This window comes from Telmatherina bonti (genome assembly GCF_933228915.1).
Source record: "Telmatherina bonti genome assembly, chromosome: 10".
Lineage (NCBI taxonomy): Eukaryota > Metazoa > Chordata > Actinopteri > Atheriniformes > Telmatherinidae > Telmatherina > Telmatherina bonti.
The window spans coordinates 20,055,707-20,072,041 of record NC_136628.1 but is presented as its reverse complement, the minus strand read 5'-3'; the positions used below and the strand labels follow the sequence as shown (position 1 = coordinate 20,072,041).

General features: G+C 38.6%; 1 protein-coding gene across 1 annotated transcript in view; it reads right to left on the bottom strand.

The window, feature by feature from the left end:
- Positions 1 to 11,188, bottom strand: part of rxfp2a (relaxin family peptide receptor 2a) — a gene marked incomplete at both ends in the record, with an annotated part of 82,730 nt that extends 71,542 nt beyond the window's left edge. Inside the window, 1 exon segment of the mRNA XM_079247922.1 lies at positions 11,104 to 11,188. Within this exon segment, the coding sequence (XP_079104048.1) occupies positions 11,104 to 11,188 (85 nt within the window).
- Between the last annotated feature and the right edge of the window lie 5,147 nt (positions 11,189 to 16,335).

Sequence of the window (16,335 nt, the reverse complement as noted above, 5' to 3'; positions counted from 1 at the left end):
CTCAAGCACATCCCACAGACTCTCATTGGTGTTCAGGTCTGAAGGGATTCAAGTCTGCGGTGGTCAGTCCATGTGTGATGGTGTCTCGTGCTCTCTGAACCACTCATACACCCATCACTCTAAAACAGGACTCATCGGACCACATGACATTCCTCCATTGCTCCAGAGTCCAATCTTTATGCTGCCCAGCAAAACGGAAGCCTTTGTCTTCAGTGAGCCTAAATGATTCGTGATTTTCTTATGGCTGCTCAGCTCTTCAGTCCCACCCCCCAAGTTTCCATCACATCGTGGAATTGCTCTCACTTTCACTACTAAACAGAGCACAGAGTTCTACTTTTACTTTTTAATATTTGATTTCACCAAATGTGTAATTGATCCCCATCATTTGGGATTTTTTTCTGACCACATTTCTTCCTGAAATACAATGGTTCCCCATGATCCCTCCAGTTTTTAATGTTGTGTTGGACAGGTCTTAACCCAGTTTTAGTATTTTCTGCATCTTCTCACGTTTTCTCTGCTTGATGCATGAAAATTATTTGACCCTTCTTAAACAGACCAACATCTTTTCCACGGCCACGGGTGAAATCTTTCCACATGGTTGTTTAACAAATGAGAAGCTACTCATTGCTTCAGCAGAAATTAAACAATTTTGAGGCTGAAAGATGATCGCCTATGCAGTAATTATACAGGAGGAAGCTTGTACCAATTTGCTTACTTAAATCCATGTGGTGACTTTTTTTATTTACTTTGTTGCCAGGCAACTCAATGTCCACCAAAACACTAGCGTTTGCATTGTAAAAAGAGTGCATTTTAGCCCTAACTATGATCATATTCTAAATCTACCAGAACTGTTTTGCTTTCTACCTAACCATGTACCTTTACTGCCTAATCCAGATATGCCAAACGTAGCAACCAGCCCATCAGAGGGCCCACGTCGGCCTGAGGGATTCGTATAGAATAATAGAAAACATTAACTGACATTAACTATATTTTTAGTGTTGCTGTTTGTTTTTAATAAAAGTATTTTATTTAAAAAAAAAAAAAAAAAAAAAAAAAAAAGAGTAATTCCTAATATGTCTCTTTGAGCGATTTTTTAATTTTTTTTATTTTTTACTTTAATTCTAAAACCTTTACATGGTAATACTATGTAATATCTATGTTATCTTTCTTAATAGATCTAACTTGGGTTGTTGTTATGAGGAGAGTCAGTTTAGGCAGTGAGAATTACTACACAGATGTGGAAATGTGCAGAAATATGCATTTAGAATAACTTCTAGCTCTTAAAAAGTTACTTGAGACATAATTTAAAAACTCTCATTCCTTATTCAGATTATGGGATTTTTTCTGCCCGTTGTGATTTGTTAGTTCTAAAGCACATTTAAATGATCAACTAAGGCAAAATATTCCTCCTCAAGAAATTTCAGGTTGTTCACGACATGTTTTCTTAGAGAATAGTTTCTTAAATGTAAGTATCTACATAATGTTCTGGTCATTTTTTGCACTGAAACTAATGGAAAATGTGGAACTTCATAATGCTATTAGTTGAAATCACGCTGCATCATATGTGGCCCCTGTAGTTAAATGGAGCATTGTGGACTACACCCTCCCTGGAAGTGTCAACAATAAGTCATTTTAATAAATTATTATTAACTGCAAAAGTGCAAAGTGTTCCCGAATGTGACTAAAATGTGAAGCTGCTTTTGTGCTCGGTACATATAAGTGATAATTTGCCTCTGTCACTTGTGGTATCTGTTCTGTACTGGATGGATTTAATTTTTTTTAACATAATACCTATATTCATTTCTCACCCACCTGTATTTCCCCAGCCTGGTTGACACCAAATGAAAAGAACAAGGTTGTAGGGTTGCACTGTCGTATATTTAGAGATCAAGTTGTTTCTTCTCAATTTTCACAGAGGACAAAGGAAGGGGTTACAGAAGCAGGGATATATGGACTGAAGGGGATGAAATACTCTTAACAGAAGAAAAGGAATGCATGATTTCATCATTTAAGATGAATAAAACATAAATGTGCCCGACTTTTTGCAACAATCTATGACTGAAGTTGCTGGGTTTGAACATAAGTGACATAACTGTCTAAAGTGATCAAAGATAACACATAGGCCTATTTGCCTCTCTGACACAGAAAGTCTGCATTGTGTGGGCAACTGCAAATCAATAACAAGGCAGAATAAAAATAGAAAATTTAAAAAAAAACCCTGAATCCATATTTGGATTAACATTAACTTTTTATGTTTATCACTTTTTCTCTTTACTTCTGAATTTTTTTCTAACTCGCCTGTTTAAAAGTAATTTAATCTCGAAGTTCGGCAAATTTAGGGGTGTGTCCTTTTGATTGACAGGTACCAATCTCCGGCTTCAAGTAAAAAGAACGTAGAACAACTGTGGTTTTTAGCCGGTTGACAACAAGACTTAGCTTTAGCCTGCTTACCTCCATTAGCTGGTTAGCTCACGTTATCTCGGGGTTAGCTCTGTTAGCTCTTAGCTTCAGAAAGCTCGGAGTTTGCTCGATGTCAATCATCCACCATGACACTCACAGCCCCCCTCTCAGCTCCACCTCTTTGCCCATATTTGTATGGCATCATTCAGCATGACGCTGCCAAGATGGCAATGGTAGGAACCGCCCACCGAGCTTCAATTCAACTCTTCAGAAACCTATGGGTGACGTCACGGAGGCTCCGTCCATCACTTTATACAGTCTATGCTTATCTCTCATGAGTTGCAACATCAAAATACTTGAAGGGCTACATGTTTTCCTTTCATCTCTGACTCCTTGCCATTTCCTCTCAGTCTTTTTCTTCACAACAAGGAGAAAAAGAAGGACAGAAGAAACACACCAAGATGTGACTAAGATACAAAGTTTCACATCCTCGTCTAACATTTCTTTTACCGTGGAAATGTTACCGATTAGTATTCATAGAGTTATACAGTTCTGGTGTGAGCACCCAAAGCAATCCATCTTGATGCATATGTAATGTAATGTGTGTTAGAGCAGTCACACTCTTTTCTCCTCTGTGTGACACCCTGGCATCTGACTTGAAATCAAGTACAGAAAAATGAGCTAGAAGTGCTGACATTTAGTTTGAATAGCCTGAATGAGTTGCACAGTGTTTGTGCAACACAAATTTCAAAGAGCTCAAAGTGAAAATTCAGCAATTTACCTGCATAATCTGTTATATTTCAAAGACAAGGGCCAGCACCTAAACAAATCTGTATTAATTACAAACACAGAACACGGACAAAGAGGAGCAAATTACCCATGAAAAGGTCATTCATCTGAACACAATGCAGTGAATAACAACACGCAAAGGAGGGAATGCGAGTGAGTGAAGGACTGAGTACAATGATCTTCCAAGTAAGTGAACTGACTGAACAAATATACATGTTATATATTACATAAGTAATCTAAAGGAAACATGTTCTCACAACTCAGGTCTTGGATTATTATACTATGCATACAAATGAGGATACACAAGCAGTTAACTAGTACAAATGGTTCCAAGATCATAGAAAACATGACACAAAGTCTCAAAACTTTTTCACTCTTAAGTGTGTGCTATGCTATTGTGTTTATTCATGGCACAAACAAAATGCTTTTAACAACAAAATGCTAAAAACAGCTTAACTTGGCTCCACGGATGTTCCAATGTAATGTCCATTTTTAACCTCTGTAAGTTTTTCCTCTTTAGTTCAAACAGTCACATACCAAAGATGAAAGATAAACTTCTGTTTCGTTTTCATGGCTCCATAAACAGCAGGCCTATGCTGGGCTTAGCAAATGCTTAATGCAAAATGCTTTGCACACGTTTACTTTTTCCATTGTCGGAAATTGATATTGCACAACTACGATCTGTGTTTAGATTCTGCAAAGGAATATGGGCTGGAATTTGTCCTCTTATGCCACCCATTTGTCCCGATCTTGCGCTGCTGGTTAATGTTAGGCATTTAAAATAAAAAACAACAACAACATAGGGTGTTAAATGCTTGGTAACAGGTTAGTATTGTATTGCCTGCCCTAAAACATCTACACTCTCATTGTTGCCCTGCTACATTTTGAATACGTGTGCAAACAGGTTGATTTGATCTTTTTCCACCCAAGACATCATTAATACACACTTTAGACTGATGTTTGCCTTTATCAAACTATTTATGCTAACACAGATATAACATCAAACGCAGCTTAATTAAAACAAAGAAAAATCTTTAAAGCAGTTCAAATCTTGCGAACGGCAGTGCTGCTCTGTGTGTTTTTACTGCACCGCTGGATCGAGCCCGTAAACTGGAAGGTTTTGTTGGCAGATGTGATCTGACAGAAACCAAATACCTCTCTCACTTCTCACTGCTAAAGCCAGGACTTTGTTTGGGATAAAGTCAGAATCCACTTCAATCAAGGGGTTCATTTTCTATTATCTCACTGTGTGTATTGCCATCCCGAGCCGTCCCTCAGCAGTTCCCGCGCAGCCGGGAGCCGAGGCGGGCTGGACGACGGTCAGGCGGAAGCGTAGCCCCAAACCAAAACCCACTGGCCACCACCGACCTGTTCACGTTTCTAACAGATTTTCCCCGCTCGGCGACAGACCCGCTGAGGCAGAAACCCTGATTATAGGTAGTTCCATAGTCAGAAACGTGGCTCTAGAGACACCGGGGACCATAGTCAAATGCATTCCTGGGGCCAGAGCGGGCGACGTCGAATCGTATTTGAAACTGCTGGCTAAGGCTAAACGTAAATACCGTAAGATTGTAATTCACGTCAGCGGTAACGACACCCGGTTACGCCAATCGGAGGTCACTAAAATTAATGTTGCTTCGGTGTGTAACTTTGCCAAGAGCATGTCGGACTCCGTAGTTTTCTCTGGTCCCTTGCCAAATTTAATCAGCGATGACATGTTTAGCCGCATGTCATCCTTCAACCGCTGGTTGTCTAGGTGGTGTCCCAATAACAACGTGGGTTTTATAGATAATTGGAGCGCTTTTTGGGGAAAGCCTGGTCTTATTAGGAGAGATGGCATCCATCCCACGTTGGATGGAGCCGCTCTCTTATCTAGCAATATGGACTCTTTTATTAGTCAGCTAAATTGACAACTCAGGGTTGGGACCAGGAGGCAGAATTGTAGTCCTACACACATTTCTTCAGCTTCCTACCTGCCGCCGCCCACCCAAAACCCCATTCCGACCTTATACAACTTCCCAGCAGTAAGAATTAAACAACACAAAAACACTTCTGGGGTTAATCGTGAAAACCTCATAAAAATAAAAACAATGGATCTAATAAAATCTGAAAATACGACAATAAAGTGTGGCCTACTGAATATTAGATCCCTCCCAAATAAGTCTTAATTAGTCACTGACTTGATAGGTGATCACCACATTGATTTATTCTGTCTTACGGAAACCTGGTTACAGCAAGAGGATTATGTTAGTATTAATGAAGCTACGCCAGCTAACTATTTAAACTTTCACATTCCTAGAACTACAGGCAGAGGAGGAGGTGTTGCAGCTATCTTTAAGTCAGAATTTTTAATTAATCCTAAGCACAAAACTAACTATAAATCCTTTGAATTCCTGACATTAAATTTATCTCATCCAAAATGGAATTCAGAGAAACCGCTCCTTTTAGCATTAGTGTATCGCCCACCTGGACCTTACTCCGAGTTTCTGACCGAATTCTCTGATCTCTTGTCTGAGTTAGTGCTGACTACTGATAAAGTCATTGTACTAGGTGATTTTAATATTCATGTTGATGATGAAAATAATAGTTTAAACATTTCCTTTAGCTCTATTCTAAACTCAATTGGGTTTTCACAAAATGTCCATGGAGCCACTCACTCTCATGGCCATACTCTTGATCTGGTTCTAACATCTGGTATTGAGACTGATAAGCTCAAAGTTTTTCCTCAAAACCCTGTCTTGTCCGATCACTTCTTATTAACCTTTGAATTCACTTTATTTGATTACTCACTGACCAAAAATAAATTCTACTATAGTAGATGTTTATCAGACAATAATATTACAAAATTTAAACAATCAATTGAATCAATTTTTTCACATCTACCATGTGTTAGCATGACTGAGAGTCCCCCTTTAAGCCTTACTCCTGCTCAGATTGATCAACATGCTGATACTATAACAGCTTCAATGCGTACAACCTTGGATAATGTTGCCCCCCTAAAGAAGAAGAAATTAGGTAAGATTATGAAGGCCCCCTGGTTTAATTCCCAGCTTCGAGCTCTAAAACAGGCGTCAAGGCGTTTGGAAAACAGATGGCGATCATCAGGACTAGAGGAGTCTCACTTAACCTGGAAAGAAAGTTTAATCGTATACAAAAAAGCCTTACGTACGGCAAGAACAGCTTATTATTCATCATTGATAGAGGAAAACAAAAACAATCCTCGGTTTCTTTTCAGCACTGTAGCTAGGCTTACTAGGAGCCGGAGCGCTGTGGAGCCATGTATTCCTTTCTCACTTAGCTGTGATGATTTCATGTATTTTTTCAGGAATAAAATTGACACTATTAGAGATCAAATTCACAATACTCTTCCTTCTATCTATAATGTTGAGCCTGTTGTGGTCTCCGAAGCATCCTTAGAACCAGGATCTGACTTATGTCTAAATAGTTGCTGTCCTGTCCAACCCTCTGAATTAACTAAAATAATAGCTTCATCTAAACCATCCACCTGTATCTTAGACCCTCTCCCAACGAGCCTCTTTAAGGACATTTTCCCTTTAATTAATACATCACTACTAAATCTTATCAATATGTCTTTAGTGACAGGATATGTACCACAATCATTTAAAACTGCTGTAATCAAGCCTTTACTTAAAAAGCAATCTCTGGATCCAAAGGTGATAGCAAATTATAGACCTATATCTAACCTCCCGTTTATGTCCAAAATTCTGGAGAAAATAGTTTCAGCTCAGCTACATGCCCACCTGAGCAGAAATAATTTATGCGAGGAGTTTCAGTCAGGATTTAGAGCTCATCATAGCACTGAGACGGCATTGGTGAAAGTAACTAATGACCTTCTTATGGCCTCAGACAAAGGATTTCTGTCCGTACTTATCTTGCTTGATCTTAGTGCTGCATTTGATACAGTCGATCATAACATTCTGTTACAAAGACTAGAACAGGTGATTGGAATTACAGGTACAGCGTTAAGCTGGTTTAAATCATATTTATCTGATAGACTTCAGTTCGTTCATGTAAATGACAAGTCCTCCTCCCAAACTACAGTAAGTCATGGAGTTCCTCAAGGTTCTGTACTTGGACCAGTACTCTTCACGCTATATATGCTCCCTTTAGGCAAAATTATTAGACAGCATGGAATAAACTTTCATTGTTATGCAGATGATACTCAACTACACTTATCCTTTAAACCAGATGAAACAAATCAGCCCAATAGGCTACAAAATTGTCTCATAGACATAAAGACTTGGATGTCTAGAAATTTTCTCCTCTTAAACTCAGATAAGACTGAAGTAATTCTCGTTGGATCTGAAAAACTCAGAGCTAAATTTTCCGGTTTTGTAATGAACCTGGGTGGCATTACTTTAGCTTCCAGTGCTACAGTGAGAAACCTTGGAGTAATATTTGACCCTGACCTGTCCTTTGGCCCACATATTAAGCAGGTTACTAAAACAGCCTTCTTTCATTTACGTAATATAGCCAAAATTAGGGACATTCTGTCTCAGAGTGATGCAGAAAAACTGGTTCACGCTTTTGTTACTTTGAGACTAGATTACTGTAACTCTCTATTACTGGGCTGTCCTAAATATGCCCTGAAAAGCCTTCAGCTGATCCAGAATTCTGCAGCCAGAGTCCTGACCAGAACCAGCAGGAGAGATCATATTTCTCCAGTTTTAGCCTCTCTTCATTGGCTGCCTGTTGAATCTAGAATAGAATTTAAAATCCTTCTCCTTACATATAAAGCTCTCCACAGCCAGGCACGACTATATATCAAAGACCTCATAGTTCCTTATATACCAAGCAGAGTACTTCGTTCCCAGACTGCAGGCTTACTTGTGGTTCCTAGAGTCTCAAAGAGCCGAGCAGGAGGCAGAGCCTTTGGTTATCAGGCCCCTCTCTTATGGAATAAGCTCCCAGTTAGTGTTAGGGAAGCAGACACCCTCCCCACCTTTAAGACTAGGCTGAAGACTTATCTTTTTGATAAGTCCTATAGCTAGGGATGGTTAGCATCCCTTAGTTATGCTGCTATAGGTTTAGACTGCTGAGGGACATTTCCTGATACACTGAGCTTCTTTCTTTTTCTCTTTATCTCTATCTTTTACCCCCCCCCCCCCCCAATAACAGTGTTGCATCATTAACATGTATGTCTCCTGTCTCAGCAGGTCTCCTTGGCCGGGAGTAGCAATTCCTGTTGTCTGTTGTCTTTCTGTCCTCTTCCCCACACACAGCAGAGGCAGATGGCTGCCTGTCCTGAGCCGGGTTCTGCCGGAGGTTTCCTTCCTGTTAAAAGGGAGTTTTTTCCTTCCCACTGTCGCCAGTGTGCTTGCTCAGGATGGGAGATTGAGTTGGACCTCCAACTCAATCTGTTGGTTTCCTTATATAGGCTGTTATGAATTGGCTTTCATTATGTTTTCTTCTCTGTCTGTAAAGCGTCTTGAGATGGAATTGCCGTGATTTGACGCTATATAAATAAAGTTGAATTGAATTGAATTGAATTGAATTGAATTGAATTGAATTGAATTATGAACTGAAACTAAATACGGTTTCATATCGGACATATTTCAGTTACAGACAGTCTGGCAGAGCTTCCATCTACACTGACACAATAAAAGATATTAATCACCCTACCTGACTTTTGAATGCCTTCTTTAACCATGAAGGGAAGATTAAACTTGACACAGCGCTGCAGTCTGAGGCAGAGAATCTTTACATATAGAGATAGCAGTCAAGAAATGATGTAAAATGACATAATGCAGCTCTTTAACAATCCATTTTAAAAGTTGTCTGCATTGCATCTGGACACCAGTTACAAATATATATTTAGTAACCAAAGGGACAGTTATCCACAACAGAAAATTGACTATTGAACATCCACTGATGTTCAAAATGAAGGACTTGTAGTCATGAATTTAAAGGGTTGAATGAATTTAAGCTCTTGAACTTTTATTCAACCTAAAATTGTGCAACATGACGTCATATGTATGGGGATTGCCTTTAATAATAAAATGAGTGTGAATAAAAATGGGGAAAAAATAAACAAAACAACCATATTAAAATGACTTTTAAAAGAAAAAAACTTTTCTAATAAGCATTACGGCTGGCTGAGTCCTCATTCTCCTCTGTCTGTCCTCTGTGATCTCTCTAATGAAAATTGTCTGAACATGCGCCAACTTCCTTTTCTCCACATAAATATAAAGAAAACAAAGTCGGATCTGGTAAAGGTAAGGATTCATTAACACTTATTGGACTTTCGGTTGTTACCAGGTGGAGATTACACTTATCTGACAGCACTAACTCAAGTGTTCGGACGAGCGACAAAGCCAAACATCTGAGTTTCAGAAAATGTATTTTCCACAACTGACCCCAGATAACAAGTAAACAAATAAACAAACAAACAAATAACTAAATAAAAAAATAAAATCAAGAAAATGAAGAAAAATATTCTTTCTGACTTTAAGAAAAACCTTGAATGAATAAAAAGTGGGTAAGCGTATGAGCCATGCAGATGTTGCATTCTCCCACTGTCTCCTGCTAACTCATGGATGTCATTTGTTATCTCACATCTCTCTTCATGTCTGTTCTTGTTTTCTTTGAATCTCTTAACCCTGACATTCCCTAGTCCAAACCATGTTAGATGAAGTCTGTTATGTCCAGCAGTGTCTGAGGCAGCAAAACAATGTTTTCACCATAACTGTGGCAACATCAAATCTGCACACTAACACGATGCTTGGACCTGTGTGCTACATAAACCGTTTAATCAGCATCCAAACACGGTACTAAATGAATAAGAGACATATCTTAAGAATTCTTCATTTCTGCTCAACCACCAGCATTCGGACAAAATCAACACCAAATATGTCCTTGAAGTCGCATTCCTCTGTAGAAAAAAAAAAAAAAAATGCATGTATGTAAACCTCTGGCACATCAAGAAGACCAGAGGATGAGTCACAGAACGGGAGGCAGTGTTGGAAATGAGTGGGCAAGGGTAATGGAAACGAATATCACGTTAATCTAATGGTGACTTTCTTTACAAGCATTAATTCGACCCCAAATTGTAGAGCTCTGTCCAATGCCAACAAAAAACAAAGCCTTAAAAGGCTCGTTAAATACAAAACCATGTTAAAAAATAGGCATGTTATCTGGGAATTTACTTTGATGTGATACTGTTCTATCACATTTAACTCGGTAATTGAACGTAAATTTTATCAGCAGACACGATGATCTGACATCTGACTTTCATTGAGAATCTCAAAGCCATTTCATGCCTTCTCCCCTAAATCTGTGCAGGAAAGCAGACGATGCCCCAGAGAAATACGATTTTTTTTCCCAGCTGTAGATATTATTGTTAAAATATAATATGTTACACAGCGTGTCTGGTAATGTCACCTGTCCACCTGTACAATAGGTGTCGCTGTTGTCTCATGTGGGTACTCTATATATAATGCAGCCGGTTCGGCACATGTTTTGGGTGCTGCTAATAAAAAGGCTTGGCATACATTAAAAGCAGACTGGTTATTACGAACAAATCTACACCAGCCTCAAATCACTGAGGACAATGAGGTGGACAAGATATTCTCAAATTATGAAAAACCCTGAGTTTATGTATTTACCTTTTTGTGCCACTCTTGGTATTTTTATGTAAAAATTTAATTTCTGTGAGGATCCATTCACAAAAGCCAACAAAACGAGCTAAAGACGTAGAGAATAAGTCAAACACTGCCCTTGCAGCCTGGTATGAGATGAAAAGGATCTCTTACATCCCTTACAGAGGCAAATAACTCAACGCAGCTTACTTCTTTTAGGAAATGTGTTACGCAGCGCGCAGGGGGGGGGGGGGGGGGGGGGGGGGGGGGAGTCTGCTTTAAAAAAAAAAAAAAAAAAAAACGTTCTTCCTCTCACCTTTACTCTGGGTTAGGGTCAGGTGGATGAGCAAAATGATGACAGATACGTCCATCCTGGGACTGTGAAGTTTCCCTGCCCTCATGTCCCTCCGGCTGGAAGGTCGGAATTACGGTTCGTTTCCTCCAGTGGAAACCTGCCAGTCGACATATAAATCAGCAAGTACCGCTCGGTCCAAACATGTCTGAGCCGAGCCTGCGTTCAACATTCAGGAACAAAAACAAAGGAACTAACTAAAGCTTAAGGTAAAGTTGAACCCGCGCAGGGAGAAAAGAGACAGCTGAGTCCGTGCCTAAACACATCCTGATATCCTCGAATAAAACCAGACTCCACGGAGGACGGCGAAGTCTCTCTCTCTTTCTCTCTCTCTTTCTCTTTCTCTCTCTCTCCCTAACGCGCAAAAATACAGCTTCAAGGTAGACTAACTACCCACTTTCATATAATCTGTCTTGGTGACTTCTTTTCCTCTTATCACTTTTTCTTGATGCAAAGTGTGAAATAAAACCGTTGCCGGTGAGCTTTACGCCACCTGCCAAGCTGGCTGCAGGACACACACCTGAAAAGTTCACCTGATGCAGCAAATACCTCAGTGCGCAAGAAAGGTTTGATTTACGGTTAAAGGAACAAGTGCATGGTTTTCCTCCGCAGCATTTTGGGAAGAGCAACACAAAAGATATTCAATATGTACGGTTGTGCTCATATGTATTGACACCCTTTCATTAAAGAAAAGGCTGAATTTACAACAGTCACTCAAATAACTGGAGACTTAAAAAAGAAGCAATAACTAAAAAAATTGCTAAACTTTAATTTAGTAATATGAGACACTTTTTTTTTTTTAAATTTAATTGTGTTGAAGAAAGAAAAAAAACAAACAAACAAATTGGTCCTGGACAAATTAAAGCACTTTTCTGTTGAACAGTGGGACAAAATACCTGTCAACAGGTGCAGAAGTCTAAGTGAGAGGAACAGAAAACACCTGACTGTAGTGTTAAACATTGAAGGATTGTTCAACTACATATTAGTTTATGAGTGATGTAATATGTAATAAATGATCTTATTTGTTTGCTTTTTTTTTTTTTTTTAAAAATTCTACTGAACCAAAATTAGAAAATAATGTAATGATATTCAGTTTTTTGTTTTTTTAAAAAAATTTATTATTACTTTAGTCAATTTCAGCTTATTTTACAGGCAGCTGTTTTTTTCCTTCTTTAATGAAAGGGTATGAATAAATATGAGCACAACTGTAGCCTGCATGGGAGTGTTTTTTTCTTCCCCTTGCATTTGAGCCTACAGGGGGAAAATGTGATGCCATGAAAATGAGATGAAATAGATAGAGAACGGTTTGAGGAGTTTGGTAGAGGAGATGCTTTCTAAACATGGGCTGTTTTCTCAGAAAATGCACTGAAAAAGAGGCCAGAGGAAAGAAATGCGGTAAAGGAAATTCTAAAAAGTACATCTGAAAATTACCAAAGGAGAGTCAACAAACCTGTGGCAGAAGACATTGAACATGGTGGGAAAAAGCTGCATGTTGTGGAAACTCAGCATCCTGCCAACACCATGGCTTTCACCTACAGGGCTTGGGAAGCTGTCAAAAGTAAATTAATGATTGATGGTGCTAGCAGCTGGCGAAGTCCTGAGGAAAACTTGTTTCAGTCTTCCAGTGACGGAAGTTCACTGTTCAGAGTGACGATGACCTTAAAGGCAGAGTATGTAAGATTTCAAGGCGATTCTTTCCACCACGAGGTGGCAAACACCAGGTCGTGAGCAAAACCACAAAACTGCTACCTCCACAAACGACCACTGGTTGGCAGTAATGAGCAAAACTTACCCCTCACCCTTCCTCCTTGCCAGCTCCAATGAGGGCAGGAATCGCTTGTGAGCTGTAGCTCAGAGCTGCTCTGCAATAAATGGGCTTATACTCACCCTACTGGTGGAAAAAAAGTACTTTTTTTTACTGGTCAGAAAACATTCAAGAAGGGTCTATTTAATTTAATAACGCATCAAATATGGACAGACTGCAACCTACATGTTTAAAAAACTATCTAAATATGATTGTAGTTATTTTTTTAGTCAATTTATTTTGAAAATATTGAAAATCTTACATACTCTACCTTTAAGCTAGCTGCTTAAGCAGAACACACAAGGAAGGAAGCACATTTAAAACATTAACAAAGGCAGTCAAAGCCAATACCTCAGTCTGATGGAGAATCTGTTGTATGATTTTAGGATTATTTTACAACAGTGAAACCATTCAGCATGAAGGAGCAGCTGCTGTTAGAGGTGATCTTATCTAGCAGTCACAATGTCAACATTTTTCTCTGCTCCAACAAAAGAAACATTTTAATTTTTTTAATTAACATTTACTTTACAAGGATAGTCCCATTCAGATAACAAAATGTCTTTTTCAAGGGCAGCAATCAAATTCCATGACAAACAATGAAAATGAACAATGTTTTGAAAATCAATCAAACAAAATAACAATCCTAATAGAACATCCTAAAGAGCTTCATATATCCAAAATCTGTGGCTTTTACAGTCATGGAGAAGTCCTTAAAGAGGATCTATTTACTGAGCAGAGGAATGCAAAATTATTTGTTTCATTTAAAACAAGATATCTACAACACATGTCTTGTTTTACCAGCCAACAAATGCAGTGTGGACATTGGCCAGATCTTTGCACCCTGGTGAGCCAGAAATTCAAAATGAGTTTCAGTCATTAATGTGATGAAAGATCTGCTCGGGTTGAGCGCAGTTGGACCTAAGCAGACATTTTTTATTCAGAATGTATTAATTCCTCATGACACTTACATTCTCTGTGTAGTCAAAAAGTGGAAAGGTCATTTTCATCCCCCTGTAAATATAGTTTTTAATACTAATAAAAGTGTCTGAAACTATATTCTAAATTTCAAGCCGTAATTTACAATGAGTGAGCTATCATAGAGGAATTGACAAACATTAGCATGCTGCACAACAGGGTTGCACAGATATGGTCTCATAAAAGAAAACAGCTTGTTATGTATAAAAAGAGAGAAAGAATATTTTGTGGCGCTAAATGAAGTTGTCCAAGACAGTAGGACAGAAAGGATCAGGGTAGGACCCCCTGTGCAATGTGCGCCTAATCAAATCTTTTTGTAAATCTGCAATAAGCTCTGTGTCCTGCAAGCAGGACACAGAGCAGATGGTCTGGCAGCAGCAAGGTGTGACTGGTAACAGTATCAAACACTAATCACCACCATCAACACCCATCATGTCAAGAAATACCACAAAGATAAGAAAACGGTGTATCTCAATGCATACATCAGTATTTCTTTTAACTTCCTTTTTTTTTCATGCACTGAGTGGTTGAAATGCGCTCAGTCATGTAAGATGGTCACTGCTAACGGTGCTCTTCAGCACTTAATGTTTTTGCTAATCACTTCTCCCATTTTGAGTTTTATTTAGACCACTAATGTACTCTTATAAATTTTCCAAATCAAGGGTTTTGATCATTAACAGACATATTTCTAAAATATCTTTTGTGGATCTTCCTGAATGTCCAGGGTCTGCTGCAACTGTTAGTTTGTTTAAATCGAGTCTTACAGCATGACATGTTACTGCAGCCGCTCAGTTCATCAGAGAGTTGGTGTAACTTTATTCTTAAATCTGATAAAATAATCTTTCAGATTATTTCAATTATTCATTCATTCATTCATTTTCCAAACCGCTGATTCCAATTCAGGGTCGCGGGGAAGCTGGAGCCTATCCCAGCTGGCTTTGGGCGACAGGTAGGGTACACCCTGGACTTGACTACGAAAACAATTCAACACATTAAACCAATCATTTCTTTTTCTGTACTTTCCCTTCCATATTTAATCAATTTTCGCTGGTTTGATCCTTGGCTGGGGTGAGGTTTGGACAGTGGCCTTTCTGTGTGGAGTTTGCATGTTCTCCCCGTGTATGCGTGGGTTCTCTCCAGATACTCCACCCACCGTTCAAAGACATGCATGTTAGGCTAATTGGTTACTCTAAATTGCCCGTAGGAGTGAGTGTGAGTGGTTGTTTTTCTCTGTGTGGCCCTGAGATGGACTGGTGAGCTGTCCAGGGTGTACCCTGAACTTTGTCGAAAGACTGTTGGGATATAAGCTGCAGCTTCCCTGTGACCCTGAAATGGATTAAGAGGTTAGGATAATGAATGAAAGAATGAATTTCATTCACTCAGATCTTTATTTTTTAAACAGTGTATTTAACTGAAACAATTTTGATCCATTAAAACATTATATTTTAGAATTATTGTAGTATAAAAGGTATCTCAGTCCAGAAGGTTTATTTAACAAGGTTTAACATCAAGGTTTAAAAAGCCTACTGTATGACCCCACTCCAACAGGGAAATCAAGTACCATTAAACCAGTAGAAATTGGTTCAAGAAAGTGTAAAATAAATAATTTTGTAAGCTTTGATTAAGTTTGTGCAAAAGAACAACAACATGAACTACAGATGGAAATGGGGCTGGTTGGTGTAAAAAGAAAAAAATACAGTGAAAATAACATAATGCATTCTTGCACAACAAAATAACCTCATTTCAGATAGTGAAATGGAAAGAAAAGGCCAAAACCTTAAGAGTCAAAGTTGACAACCTCTGCTACTTGCACATCAAAGTCTTTTTTAAAGGGGTGTCTCAACTGTGCCATACTCAGAGTTTAATGCCTATACATGAACTAACTTATCACTCAAAGTTCAATAGCACTGAGAGTCAAACACCATAGTTCTCAGAAAGCCCAAATGTGGTTAAAACAATGAGCATTTTGCAAAAAAAAAAAAAAAAGAAATAGGTTAAAACCAGTGAAATTCCACATAGTCGTAGCACCATACAAACTGCTCGGACATATTAAAGGCAGAGCAACAACAGGAAGCAGGAATGTACAGCCAAACCCAGACGGGGAGCTGTACATAATGCACAGGAAGAGGAAGCCATGGGCTAAAAACAGGTCAAAATGAATGTTTTCTGAAGAAAAATAACAAAATAGGCTCAGTCTGAAACTTTACAAATATTTCAGAGGGGATGGTTACACTGTAATAAATGTCCGCAGATTTTACGGTAAAATATTGTCAAACTATGACAATAAAAACCTGTAAATTAAAAAACTGTTTAATGCTGTTCATTTGAAGTTATATCTATTTAAATAAACAGGAAGGACTGCCAATTTTACATATTTTCTTTGTAGAAATGACATTTCATGATAGTAAAACTTCCTG